Source organism: Mustelus asterias, chromosome 12 (genome assembly GCF_964213995.1).
Source record: "Mustelus asterias chromosome 12, sMusAst1.hap1.1, whole genome shotgun sequence".
NCBI lineage: Eukaryota > Metazoa > Chordata > Chondrichthyes > Carcharhiniformes > Triakidae > Mustelus > Mustelus asterias.
Genome location: NC_135812.1, coordinates 69,157,389 through 69,172,884, shown reverse-complemented (window position 1 = coordinate 69,172,884; position 15,496 = coordinate 69,157,389). Strand labels below are relative to the sequence as shown.

At 44.6% G+C, this 15,496-nt stretch overlaps 1 protein-coding gene across 1 annotated transcript in view; it reads right to left on the bottom strand.

The window, feature by feature from the left end:
* dnah9 (dynein, axonemal, heavy chain 9) overlaps positions 1-15,496 on the bottom strand; it is a 591,107-nt gene that overhangs the window by 69,469 nt on the left and 506,142 nt on the right. The window contains exon 64 of the mRNA XM_078225415.1: positions 11,792-11,983. Coding sequence (XP_078081541.1) covers positions 11,792-11,983 — 192 coding nt within the window. The remainder of the gene's footprint in view (positions 1-11,791; positions 11,984-15,496) is intronic.

The window sequence follows — 15,496 nt, the reverse complement described above, 5'->3', positions numbered from 1 at the left end:
AACCTCTCTTAAGTAGTGCTTTCCCTGCACATGCTTGAGAATAAAGTGATCATAACCTGTTCTGAGTCTCCTGTCGTGAGTTTGTAGAACTCAGCGACAACAATGGTTAACGGAATGACAGCTGAAATGGAGAGAAACGTTTTATTTATGACAAGAAGATATAGGAGCCTATAAGAGAGGGATACTCATTTGCTGGCGATCTTTTCTCTCGATCAGAATATTGTGACATCAAATTGATAAACCTAACCTGGAACCAGATAACAATAATTCGAGGAATGTGAGCTTACTCCAAATATATATTTACATCAAACTGAGGATTGATTTTCAGATTTGGTCAATGGTAAAATGAACATCTTGGCAATGGTTTCACAGAAATGGGCGATAAACCCAGTGTTGAGATTAAGAGCCACCTGGTTCCCTTTATTCTCTCGGGTCTCGATCAAATGTAATCAAAATGCACAGTCAAAGATCAAAGTGTGCTTGTTGACCTCATTGCGCAACACATTACTGTCACTTCAAAAACCACAGGAACAGAATTTCATAACTCCGAAAATGAGTGCAGGGATTGCAATGTAACCCATGACCATTCCATCTGATGCAGGTAGCACGCCAACTTCATGTGGCCTGCTAATTTTCAGGATTGCAGTGTGCAGTCAATGCTAAATCATTCTCAACAGAGGGCCCAAATCTGCACTAGGCTGGCACCGCTTAAAGCTAACCTGCATTACTTAAAGGGGAGATGCATTCTAGCTGCAGATGATGCTGGAACTGTTTGTGAAATAGAGTTAGAGTAAGAGAAGAGTAGATTATGTTGCAATAGAGAAGGGAGCTTGCAGCAAAGTCCTCTGATGGTGCAATAGATTCTTGAGTAGAGGAGGTGAGGTGAGATCCATCCACAGAGGGCTAAGAAGCCCTCCAAACAAATGTTAAAAAAGAAATGGGACAAAGAAGACATAGAATTGAATATCATGAGTCAAACCTGAAGATCTGGATGCAGTGCCACAAAGGAGTTCAGTGACCTCACATGAATGTTGGAGGTCAAAGAACAAAGAACACAAACAAAGAAAATTACAGCACAGGAACAGGCCCTTAGGCCCTCCAAGCCTGCACTGACCATGCTGCCCGACTGAACTAAAACCCCCATCTCTTCCGGGGACCATATCCCTCTATTCCCATCCTATTCATGTATTTGTCAAGACAACCCTTAAAAGTCACTAACTTGTCTGCTTCCACTACCTCCCCCTGCAGCAAGTTCCGGGCACCCACCGCCCTCTGTGCAAAAAACTTGCCTCGTACATATCTTTTAAACCTTGCCCCTCGCACCTTAAATCTATGCCCCCTAGTAATTGACTCTTCCACCCTGGGAAAAAACTTCTGACTATCCACTCTGTCCATGCCCCTCATAATCTTGTAGACTGTTATTAGGTCACCCCTCAACCTCCGTTGCTCCAGTGAGAACAAACCAAGTTTCTCCAACCTCTCCTCATAGCTAATGCCCTCCATACCAGGCAACATCCTGGTAAATCTTTTCTGTACCCTCTCCAAAGCCTCCACATCCTTCTGGTACTATGGTGACCAGAATTGAACACTATATTCCAAGTGCGGCCTAACTAACATTCTATAAAGCTGCAACATGACATGCCAATTTTTAAACGCAATGCCGATGAAGGCAAGCATGCCGTATACCTTCTTGACTACCTTTTCCACCTGCGTTGCCATTTTCAATGACCTGTGTACCTGTACACCCAGATCCCTCTGTTAATATTCTTAAGGGTTCTGCCAATTACTGTATATTTCCCATCTGTATTAGACCTTCCACAATGCATTACCTCACATTTAGAACCATAGAACCATAGAAAATTACAGCTCAGAAACAGGCCTTTTGGCCCTTCTTGTCTGTGCCGAACCATTTTATGCCTAGTCCCACTGACCTGCACTTGGACCATATCCCTCCATACCCCTCTCATCCATGAACCCGTCCAAGTTTTTCTTAGATGTTTACCACTTTATCTGGCAGCTCATTCCACACTCCCACCACTCTCTGCGTGAAGAAGCCCCCCCTAATATTCCCTTTAAAATTTTCTCCTTTCACCCTTAACCCATGCCCTCTGGTTTTTTTCTCCCCAAGCCTCAGCGGAAAAAGTCTGCTTGCATTCACTCTATCTATACCCATTTGTCCGGATTAAACGCCATCTGCCATCTCTCCGCCCAAGTCTCCAAATGATTTATATCCTGCTGTATCCTCCGACGGTCCTCATTGCTATCCGCAATTCCACCAATCTTTGTGTCGTCCACAAACTTACTAATCAAACCAGTTACATTTTCTTCCAAATCATTTATACATATTACAAACAGCAAAGGTCCCAGCACTAATTCCTGAGGAACGCCACTAGTCACAGCCCTCCATTCAGAAACGCACCCTTTCATTGCTACCCTCTGTCTTCTTTGACCGAGCCAGTTATGTATCCATCTTGCCAACTCACCTCTGATCCCATATAACTTCACCTTGTGTACCAGTCTGCCATGAGGGACCATGTCAAAGGCCTTACTGAAGTCCATGTAGACAACATCCACTGCCCTACCCTCATCAATCATCTTCGTCACTTCCTCGAAAAACTCGATCAAGTTCATGAGACACGACCTCCCCTTCACAAAACCATGTTGCCACTCGCTAATACATCCACTTATTTCCAAGTGGGAGTAAATCCTGTCTCGAAGAATCCTCTCCAATAATTTCCCTACCACTGACGTAAAGCTCATCACCCTGTAATTACTTGGATTATCCTTGCTACCCTTAAACAAAGGAACAACATTGGCTACTCTCCAATCTTCTGGGAACTCCCCTGTAGCCAGTGAGGATACAAAAATTTCTCTCAAGGCCCCAGCAATTTCCTCCCTTGCCTCTCTCAGAATTCTGGGGTATATCCCGTCAGGCCCTGGGGACTTGTCTACCTTAATGTTTTTCAAGACCCCCAATACCTCCTCCTTTTTGATCTCAACATGACTCAAACTATCTACACACCCTTTCCCAGATATATCATCCACCAAGTCACTCTCTTTGATGAATACTGACGTAAAGAACTCATTAATACTTCATCCACTTCCTCTGGCTCTATGCACAGATTCCCTCCCCTGTCCTTGAGTGGGCCAATCCTCTCCCTAGTTACCCTCTTGCTCTTTATATATGCATAAAAAGCCTTGGGTTTTCCTGAATCCTGCTGGCTGATGACTTTTTGTGACCCCTTTTAGCCCTCCTAACTCCTTGCTTAAGTTTCTTTCTACTTTCCTTGTATTCCACACTTGCTTCGTGTGTTCCCAGCCTCCTAGCCTTGACAAATGCTTCCCTTTTCTTTTTGACTATGCTCACAATATCTCTCGTTATTCAAGGTTCCTGAAAGTTGCCATACTCATCCTTCATCCTTACAGGAACGTGCCGGTCCTGAATTCCCATCAACTTACTCGTGAAAGCCTCCCAAAAACCAGATGTTGATTTGCCCTCAAACATCTGCCCCCAAACTATATTCTTCACTTCCTGCCTAATAAGGTTGTAATTAGTCATCCCCCAATGAATGTTTCTTCAAATTTCATATCCTACCATGTGCACACTAGTCTCATGGATGGCTTAATATATCCACACCCAACCCAACCCCCAACACTCCCCACCCCCCACCATCCATCATTTACTACCAATAATATCTATCACTAACAAAACTCAGACCGATTATGCCATTGCTTGAATTCACCTTCACACAATTTAGACTGCTGCAAACCTCACACCCACATCTCACACTGTCAACTATTTAGCTGTGACAGTCACATCACCAACGCACTACAATCCCTGACACACAACCAATGTTGTTTGTCATTATTTGTGCAGCCTTTGCTGAGGTCTTACCTACCAGCGGGGTTGAAAATACTAAAGATGACAATATCCTTAAACCTAATTCTCTTTCTCACATCACACTGCCCCTCATCCCACAAATTCAACTCATAAAGCGATCTCAGTAATGGTGAGAACACCCCCCGCCCTTCCCCGTGTCTTTGTTACAGTGCCCCTTAGGGCTGTCAGTCTAATACAAACTGTTAATTTGTTTAAAGTCATACCAGTATAAAGAGTAATGCCTTCTGTGACTGGTGGGCACTGCAGGGCAGAGGAGGGGGGTGGGGGGCGGGGAACGCCTTGCTTCCTCAGCCCCCAAAATAACATCTTGATTTAATTTAGTTAGAATTGTTCCTTTAAAATTCTGAGTTTTTGTGACAGTGCCATTACGAAGCTATCAATTTGTTTAATTGGTTAATTTGTTAATTGTTTTATTTTTATTGGTACACTTAAAAGCATTTAAAGTGAAACCACTGGGACACTGAGTTAGTGAGTAGGGAGCAAGCATATGTTATACTGTATTTTGTAAATAAGCCAGCAATCAAGAAAAGTATCCATCTACACTTCATCAACCGGCTCGAGATTATATTTACATCAGTCTCCATTGCAGCATTAACAGAAGCCACCCAATGTTTGGGGTGAAGCCATGCAAGCTTAAGTTTATTTATTTATTCGTATCACAAGCAGGCTTACATTAACACTGCAATGAAGTTACTGTGAAAATCCCCCAGTCGCCACACTCCGGTGCCTGTTCAGGTACACTGAAGGAGAATTTAGCATGGCCAATGCACCTAACCAGCATGTCTTTAGGACTGTGGGAGCAGTCACGGGGAGATCATGTAGACTCCGCACAGACAGTCACCCAAGTGGGAATCAAACCCGGTTCTTGGGGCTGTGAGGCAGCAGTGCTAGTCACTGTGCTGCCCCATGAGCTCAAATTTAAGCTCAGAGCAAGTTCAGACTGTGACCATCAAAGCTGCCAGTGCCCTTGCTATTTATTGCCTGTCTGCCAGTCAGTCTGGACTGTAATCCAAAACCACTCCAAGGTCATATGTAATCTTCCCCAGCACAGTTTTCTACCAGCCGTGTGGCAGCCACTGAGGTAATAATACTGAGGAGCACTGGGATAGGCTATGGCACAGGGAACAAAACAGAAAGTTCAAGGTAAGTCAGGCTCCATATGCAGAGAGGAAACTTGTTTCAGGTTGTGACCTTTCATTCAAATCAGGATGCTGAACTCTGAACTATATGATGTGCTGCATATGGTTACACACTAGCTAGACATTGAAGGAGTGGAATCCAAGTTGCTGATCACTTTAAATAGTATTAGTGGGATGCGGTGTCCCTCCTGCTGCTGAGTGTTTATTCGGCTGTGCGTGTTTAAAGAGATGGCATTAACTGGAGTTTTGAGCTCGAAAATGGCAGCTCTGCCCTCAAATTAGCCTCGTACACAGATTGACATCACTAACTTCTGACTCCAGAGGCTTCTGATGCATTCTGCCTGTGTGCAGTGATGCCCTCGACAGAATGATGAATGGTCTGGCACACACAATAAATGTACACACACTGGCAGGTGCCTTTTTTTTAATTATGCAAGACTTCATTATTTAAAAGCTCCAAAGATGTGCAGGTTAGGTGGATTGGCCGTGCTAAATTGACCCTTAGATGTCAGGGGGATTAGCAGGGTAAATACTTGGGGTTAAGGGGATAGGGCCTGGGTGGGATTGTTGTGGGTGCAGACGCGATGGGCTGAATGGCCTCCTTCTGCACTGTAGGGATTCCATGACTCTATTCTATGACCTTATGATTCAAGGGATGTGGACGTTTCTGGCTGGGCAGCGCTTATTGTCCATTCCTCATGACATGGATCTGGAGTCACATGTCAGTCAGCCCACGTAAGGACGGCAGATTTCCTTCCCCAAAGGACATCAGTAACCAGGTGGGTTTTTACGACCATCGACAATGGTTTCATGATCATCATTAAGCTTTAATTCCAGATTTTTATTGAATTCAAATTTCATCATCGGCCAAGGTGGGATTCGAACCCAGGTCCCCAAGAGCATTACCCTGGGTCTCTGGATTACTGGTCCAGTAATAATACCTATCTGCCACTGCCTCCCCAAAACAACGCACCAATTTTAGGGGCCAGTGTATGCCACTCATCCATCCAATTTGTTAGTGTGGTCGGTTATGTTTTCCATTATAAATTTCTACAGTTACACTGACGATGGAAACTGTTCATGTAAAACCTGGCAGGCTGCACCACTCCAACCCCACCCTCAGTGAAGCTCCTGCAGCTCCTGGCAGCAGAGTGTAATTACAGAGTAACAAGTTTAAATGGGCTGCTCACATTATAACTTTGTGGATGATATTCAACCTGAAAATTTAAAAATGGCAGAACATATTACTTTAATATGAGGTTAATTACATCTGTTCATCCCAGTCCAACTTTCCCACACCCTATAACTCTATTTGCCTGAAGACTCCAGTCAGTTTTGACTGCCCACTGGGTTCGAGTAGCAAAATATTAAAATCATCCAGCGTAAGTAGCATTCGTTCTACACAAGTGCCAGGCGATGGCCATCTCCAACAAGGGAGAATCTAACCACCTCCCCTTGACATTCAATGCCATGTCTATCTCCTTCACTAACAACATCCTGGGCATTATCATTGACCAGAAACTTTATTGGATCAGCCAAGCAAACAATGTGGCTACGAGAGCAGGTCAAAGGTCAGGAGTTTTTAGGCGAGTATCTCAGATCCAGGCTCCCCAAAGCCTGCCCACCATCTGCAAGGTACAAGTCAGGAATTTGATGGAAAGTGATGGGGATAGGGAGAGGGCCTGGGTCAGAGAGTCAGTGTAGACTCGATGGGCCGAACGGCCTCCTTCTTTCGGGATTCTATGATACTCTCTACTTGTCTGGATTAGTACAGCTGAAACAAGCTTGATACCATCCTAGACAAAGCAGCCTGCTTCATTGCCATCTATCCACCACCTTAAACATTCAGTCCCTCTACCACCAGTGCATGTACAATCATCATAGAATTCCGACAGTCCGGAAGGAGGCCATTCAGCCCAATGAGTATGTACCAATTTATCCAGGCTTACCCCGTAACCCCATGCATTTACTATGCTAATCCCAACCTATATATCTTGGGACACTAAGGGGCATTTTTTCACAGCCAATCAACCTAACCTGCACATCTTTGGACTGTGGGAGGAAACCGGAGCACCCAGAGGAAACCCATGCAGACACAGGGAGAATGTGCAAACTCCACACAGTCACCCAAGGCCGGAATTGAACCCGGGTACCTGGCGTTGTGAGGCAGAAGTGCTAACCAAAGTGCCACTGTGCCACCCTCAGCCTTGAACATCTACAAGAGGCATGGCAGTAACTCACCAAGGCTCCTTTACTTTTCAAACCAGTGACCTCCACCACCTAGAGTAACAAAGGTAGCAGACAGATGGGAATACCACCACCTGTAAGTTCCCCTGCAAGTTTTACACCATTCTGAATTGGAACTGTGTCGCTGCTCCTTCATTACCATAGTCCAAAACCTGGAACTCCCTTCCTACCCACCTTGGGATTGGTCATTCCCTGGCACTTGTGTGCCATGAAAGTTACTTGCCACGTATCAGCCCAGGTCTGAAAGTTATCCCGGTTTTGCTGCACATGGACACAAACTGCTACAGTATCTGAGGAGCCAAAACTGCACTGAACGTTGTGCAGAGAACATCATACATTATAGTGACAGAAGTATCTTACTATACAGCGCAAAATGTATCATGTTGCTTAGGTAAAACTGTGTTTAATCTAGTCTGCCTCTTTAAATGTACAACTTGTAACGACCACAAGTGCAATGTGGGTGTACCTACACCACATGGACTCCAGCGGTTCAAGAAGGCAGCTCACTGCCATCTTCTCAATGGCAGTTAATGATGGGCAATAATTGCTGGCCCAGCCAGTGACGCCCACGTCCCGTGAAACAATTAAAAACCGAACTATAATTCGATTTGCACTGAATCACACATTGAGAGATCCACTCCTGGAGAGAGAGAGAAAGAGGGAGGTTTTAAATAGTGAGTGTACGAGTGTAATACTAATGCTGTAATTTCAGGGTTAAGATGTCAGCTATAGCATTTTCTGAAACTCTTCAATGAAATTACTGCCGGATATCCATCATTCTCTAGATAATTGCCTGAATATGTGTTTCAAAAGCAGTTTGTGATGTGTGGTGATACACACAGGAAGCCATTCAAAAAGTGTGATAATTACAGCGTGTTGTCGATTTGGTGTAAGGCAACAGTTGGTGCGTTCACTTCTGCAGTTTATATTAATATGCTTTCCACATCAATACACTGTTCCCACTCTCAAAGTTCCTGACATCCTTTCCCTGAACATTTCTACTGAGCCAACACAACAAGATATCTTGCAGTGATGTGGATAGCCCATTAAAACACAAGAGTACAAGCAGCTGCAATCTTGTTACCGCAAGAGGATTTCTTTTCAGGCGACTCAGGCTTGTTTCAATACTTCCAAGGCAGGGAGAAGCATCTGTTTAAAGTGTAGAAACTGCATACCTTGCAGATATATGCACAAGGAATACATTTCCACAATTTAGAAAAGGGTTATCTTCTCCGCAAACAATTTATTTACAGACTAATAGCATCATCTAGACAGTGATAGATAAACTACACTTAGTAGCTTAGCAATAAAAACTCAAGCAGGCTGATGTAATGGTTATGTTATTAGGTTGCTACTCCAAAGGTCAAATTCCAATGTACCGGTTTGTGAATTCTGTAGAAGTGCTGGATTCTCAAAGAGCGGCGACCAAGGGCTCATAACAAAGCCTACTTTATTCACTAGCTGAGCAGCTTTTACAAGCTTCTGCCCTGCCTGCGCTCCAGGGAAATTTCCCGCGCCCCCGTCACGTGACCCGTTCAGTCGCCGCATCATCACATGACCACTCAATCTGCATCTTCCCTGTTTAAGTTGGGACAATCAGTTGTATTGAGAGGTAACACTGTGCGCAAACAGTAACTGTGTACGAACTGGGGCAATACGGTGGCACAGTGGTTAGCACTGCTGCCGCGCTGCTGCCTCACAGCACCAGGGACCCGGGTTCAATTCCCAACATGGGTCACTGTCTGTTCAGAGTCAGCACATTCTCCCCGTGTCTGCGTGGGTTTCCTCCGGGTGCTCTGGTTTCCTCCCACAGTCCGAAAGACGTGCTAAAATGGCCATGCTAAATTGTCCCTCAGTGTACCTGAACAGGTGCCGGAGCATGGTGACTCGGGGATTTTCACAGTAACTTCACTGCAGTGCTAATGTAAGCCTACTTGTGACACTAACAAATAAACTTTATAACATACAGATTGAATAGGCTCACAATACGCAAGTATTTACACATAGTGAAACATGGATGAAGCTGTTGCAGCACAGTCCATCATGTACCTACTCCCACCCTCCGCCAGCCTTTTTCATTGTGTGAAGATGAGATACAAAGGCCAGTTGTAGACTGGTTGGTATCGTAGTCCTGGAATCTTGTGTTTGGTTGAACACATGCCTTGAGAGGGTGATTATGCCAGTTTGTTGTGCCGTAGTTTTTCTCAGGCTGGTGTACTCAGTGCAGACAACTTCAGGGCTTACTGCGTAGGCCTCTGGAGAAGCCTCTATGTCCACTGGTGTAGGGGGCCTGTGTTGTAGGCTGGATACTGGTGTGGCATCTGTTGATGCTAGCTCCGATACCTGCAGTAGATGACCTTGGTTGCGTACATAGTGGGCACCATCTGAGGCTACTACATAACAATATGGTTAACTTATTAGTGTCACAATTAGGCTTACATTAACACTGCAATAAAGTGACTGTGAAAATCCTCTAGTCACCACACTCCGGCACCTGTTTGGGTACACTGAGGGAGAATTTAGCATGGCTAATGCACCTAACCAGCACTGGACTGTGGGAGGAAACCGGAGCACCCGGAGGAAACCCAGGCAGACACAGGGAGAACGTGCAGACTCCACACAGACTGTGACCCAAGCTGGGAACTGAACCTGGGTCCCTGGCACTGTGAGGCAGCAGAGCTAACCACCGTGCCACCAATGGAACAGATCTGCAGCTTTGTGAATCAGATTAGCAGTCTTAAATATATCAAGCAATATTTTTTTGACGTAAACATCTTTTGAAAAAATACATTCTGAAATGTTCTCTTATTGCACTGATTCATGGAGGATTTTACAATCACTGATATGCAGATAAATCCGAGCAAAAACTTCAATTCAGGAATCTCATGCAATTTGTGCCAAAATTAATCATTATATTCAAAGTGGAAACTCTACCCCATATACCGATTGGATTAAACTGTTTCTAACATGATCTCATTGTTTTGCCTCCTTCTCTGTATATTTGAGGATGTATTTGGATACGTGATCGTGCTGAGGGATGTCAGTGGTGTGTGATCAAATAAGATAACTGCACCTCAGTGTGCAGGGTAAAGCTCTCCTCCTGTCACCGCATGAATACACCTTATGCCCAAGTATATCAACTGAATGAATGTTCAGTAATATTCAGGTGGTCTATAAAACCATAAGGTATTGCAGCAGAATTAGGCCATTTGGCCCATCGAGTCTGCTCCACTATTCAATCATGGCTGATAAGCTTCTCAACCCTATTCTTCCACATTTTCCCTGTAACCTCATGGCACAGTGGTTAGCACTGCTGCCTCACAGTGCCAGGGACCCGGGTTCGATTCCCAGCTTGGGTCACTGTCTGTGTGGAGTTTGCACATTCTCCCCTTGTCTGCGTGGGTTTCCTCCGGGTACTCTGGTTTCCTCCCACAGTCTGAAAGATGTGCTGGTTAGGTGCATTGACCCGAACAGGCGCCGGAATGTGGCGACTAGGGGAATTTCACAGTAATTTCATTGCAGTGTTAATGTAAGCCTTACTTGTGACCATAAATAAACTTTACTTTACTTACCTTACCAATCAAGAACTTATCTATCTCTGTTTAAATACACTCAATGGCCTGGCTTCCATAGCCTTCTGTGGCAATGAATTCCACTGATTCACCACCCTCTGGTTGAAGAAATTCCTCCTTATCTCAATCAGCATTAACTGGAATTCAGTTGTGCTCCTATCGGACCAGGCTAAAACACTTGGTTGGTTTGGAGATGCCTATTTGTAATGTGCTCCTCTATGAGAATTTGCTCTCTTCGGAACTTGGTCGTGACAAGAGACTCCCAGGAGAACAGTGGAAATGCTCCGGGGATTTGCTCAAAGCATCCCCGAAGAGGGCAAGTATGCCCACTGAATGATGGAAGACCCTAACTTGTGACTGACCAAAATGGAGAAGGATCATTCGGGAAGGCACCAAACATATCGAGAGACTTCACTGGGAGCGTGCAGAAGCAAAGCCAAGATATCACAGGATGCAAGCCATCTACCTGACCCGCCAAACACCACCTTCCGCCACATGTGTTAGTCTGTAAATCAGACAATCAGCTGATCAGCCTCAGAATCCAATGTCCTGGAATGGAAGCAAGTCAGAGAAGGTGTTTCCTGTAAATTAAAGCTTATAACTGTGTAAAGATTGGGTTGCATTTCTAGTCTCCACCCCTTGGCTCTATGTGGTGATGGCACTTTATCCTCACTGCTCAAACAGCACTCCCTACTAACCCAATATATGAGCCGTTCCCACTAAATATATGTTGATGATGTTTAAGTGTGATCAATTTTGTGGCGAATTATGGATAACTAACTACACTGTGATCCAGACTGCTTCAGATAAATATTCACATTCCAGGCAGCAGAAAGAGGCTTCCATCCCATCAACATGAGTTCATTTCAATGTCAGTGCGAAATGACAATGTGATTCCCCATCCCCATGTAGTTGCGGTTTTCACCTCTTACCTTTGCGTTTGCCTCCAGGTAGTTGTACAGCACATTGACTGAGATGGTGAGATCGCCCGTGTTGAAGGGGTAAGAGCGGTTCCAACCCTGAGGCCCAAACTTACGTCTCTCGGCCACGACGGCGTGGAAGTAGCAAAGGGCAAAAAGAATGCTCTTGAACTCATTCTCACGGGCACACATCTCCAACGTGTCCTGGGAGAGAAAGAACACATTACACTCGCAAATCATGTCATTTTTCCATTGAGTTTTTCTTTTGGCAGCTGACAGCAAATCAGTAGAATTGGTTTTAATAAATATTGGTCATATTACAATTTAATGCAGTTAAGTCCATTCGCCTCTCTGAAAGATACAAATTGCTTTTGGAGACATATTTCACCAAACATCACGATACCAATATATAATTAATCATTATGATGAGATCCAGGAAGGTATGATTTTCTTCCCCCCTGAGTCAGATACAGGTATAACAGGGTTTTAACAAATTCAAGACATTAAACCCAGTGTGGAATTTCAATCCTGTTGAACATTCGCAGGATCTGGCCAATCACCACTGACACATTGATTTGATACCAGCATCCAAGTGCAGCAATCTCCTGTCTGAGTAAATGGTCACAAACATCGATAAAATAAAATGCATGTTTCTTCACTATGATTTTTTTAAAAATTGCAATCTCATTACCTTCTTCCTAGTGCAGGCATGTGTTCAAAGAAGAAAAAATGATCAGATTATCAATGAGACTTATTTCACAGGGATACACTGTGAACCCATGTATTTTGTTCAATTGAATATAACTGGGGTGAATTTCCCAAAAAACACTAAGTGCCCAATGGGTGGGGAAAAGGGAGATTTTCCAGCCTGGTTTTTTGGGCGAACTTATTCAGTTGAATATCTGGCACTCCAAGTTCACAGAGTTCACTTGGGGATTCACGCCGGTAACAGGTGGAGAGGGGGGCAGAGCCTAATCCCGCCCCCGAGGCTGGCATCTGTGTTCTGAGTGAATCATTGCACATGTGCCGGTCTCGCCAGTTGCTTGATTGGCAGACTCCTGATGTCTTTCCTGACCACCCACCCCCTCGATTGCCATCCCCGACACCGCCCCCCCCCCCCCCCCCCCCCCCCCCACCACCGATGGCCAGCCTGATTTCCCCCCCCTCCATGGCCAGCCCCGATTGCCCCATTCTCTCCCTCCCCCACCGATGCAAAGTGCCACCACCTGCCTGCCCCCCTCAGGCAATACCCGCCTCAGGCCATACCCCCCTCAGGCCACACCCCTATGGCACTGCCCAGTGGGCAGTGCCAGGGTGCCAGACTACTTGAGCAGTGCAGTAGGCCAGGAAAATTATGCTTTCAACAAAATAGACTTTTTGGCAATTTGCCCCGCCCAAATAAAAACCATGATTATGTTGGGCACCAGATCAGAAACTCCAAGGTATATTATGAAATTAACCTGGACCCCATTTTTTTCTGATTTCGGCATTAGTGTGAAGATAAGGTATTTCGCTCCAGGTATGATTCTATTGACCCACTAGGAAGCTTTTATTTAACAACAGTCAAAATATAATAAAAAGAAGTAGCATAATTTTTACCAATTGAAATACTTAAACATGACAAAGTACAATTCTTAACGGCTAGCTATCTCTACAGATCAAATTTAAGCAATATCCCCACAGACACACATCTTTCTTAAGAATCAGTTGGCACAAAAAATATATAGGTTCATGTGAATGCTAGATTTCCAACCTTTTAACCCCTCTGGACAGAGATACAGAAGGACACATGTCTTTTGACTCCCATACAGCAGCTTCCACAGAAAGATCTGTCTTCAAACAGCAGAACTTCAGAGAAATATTTTCGGACAGGTACCAGTCTCCAATCTACAGAGAAAGAGAGACATGGGGAGCTACCTCTCTCTAAAGATCCAAACCAGAAACTAAACCTACTTCTTTCTGTAAGCTTAACCCCGCCCAGTTACATGATTTTCTCCTGTTAATTAACCTAATCAAACCCCACTCTGAAAAACTCCAGGAGAAAACACTGAAATAACAACACTGCATTAACCCAGAATAAATCAAACATTCCAGCTATTGGGATCGATTATGCTCCTGCAGTATCAACATTTGGGCTGCCCGTTACAGACAAAGTGGCACCAGATGAATAGAGCGGACTGCTGAATAAATCCTGCACAATAAACATGACACAAATATATTTCTTAAAGGCACAGTATCATCACAATTTTAAATTCCTCAGGAGCTGTGCTGAATGTACCTTCCTGTGCAATAAAGAGTTAAATAGACACATTTAAACACCTCTTCACCCTAACACAATATAGGGACTCTTCCCTCCAGGCTGAGAGGTTAAAAAGTGAGGATGTTTTGAAATAAAAACAGAAAATGCTGAATAAACTCAGCAGGTCTGGCAGCATCCATGGAGAGAGTTTCCAAGTAACAAGTCTCTCCACAGATGCTGCCAGATGTGCTGAGTTTATCCAGCATTTTCTGTTTCAATTTCAGATTTCCAGCATCCGCAGTATTTCGCTTTTATTTAGTCAGGGTATTCTTCTAGTAGCCCATGAGGATGAATAGATTGTTAGAACCCAATAATTAGATTCACAGTATATTGTGATGGGGATACTGGAGGGTATGTAGCTGCTGTGAATCCATGGGGAAGACCGGGCAAAACTTAAATGGGGTGAAAAAAGGAAATTGCAGGTTTTAGCCAGATTTTCACCCCTGGGTCGGGTTTGTGGATCAGGAGATTTCCTGGCTTGGTGAACACAATCCTCAAAAATGTCCACCCGCAAGTATGAGTTTGATCAGGGGTGTGAGGCCAGCGACTCTGAAATGAATGCAAGGGCTTCCCATTGTGAAGGTGGGCTGTGGTACAAGTTCTACCTCTGTATTCTGGCGCTGTGCTTGAATAAATTAAAAATTAGTAAACAAAAATCACCCTCTCAGCCCCTCACCCACCCATGCCAATCTATGCCAGCCCATCCTCCTCTACTCACTTCCATTCATTCCCTGCATACTCCTAAGCCAACCTAGTGCCCCTTTACCCATCCCCATTGGCCACATGTCTCCACTTAGTGCCACTTTATACCCCACCATTTGCACTTAACTCCTCCAATGCCAACTCACTTAGTATCTTTGAACAGTTTCCTGACAGCTTTGACACTTGCTGGACAGCTTTGGCAGCTGGACTGCTCTTTCACAGTTCCTTGGCAGTGGGACGCCCCAATAAGTTTGTACATAAAAAGTGCATAATCATGTTCACTTTTAACAATCTCAAAGGGTGCTCTACTTCTCCCAAAAGGTACTTTTCCTCTCCCAAAGGTGTCCAGGAATCCTATCCAAATGGATACACCAGCAGTACAAATGAATCCATTAAGTACAGACCAGCTCTGAGCAGTTCCAATCTGTACACACAAACATTCCACACTTCTGTTCTTCCAAAATCCCACTTTGGTGATTTAGATGGCCAGCTGACTTGCGAATCATACTGCGCTAACCGCAGTCCCATCCCCGTGAAGATGGCAAATGCCGTGTTCAGAGGCGGGGCCTGGAATTATTGTCCATTTCCAGGAGCTTTGCCCCAATGGACAGCCTTTCCATCATACCCAAAGTCTGGGACTTTCTCCTTAAATGTCATGTCACCCCAGTCTCTCAGTCTTAACTGTTGGGCAAAGCCATCGTTGCTGAGTTGGATAC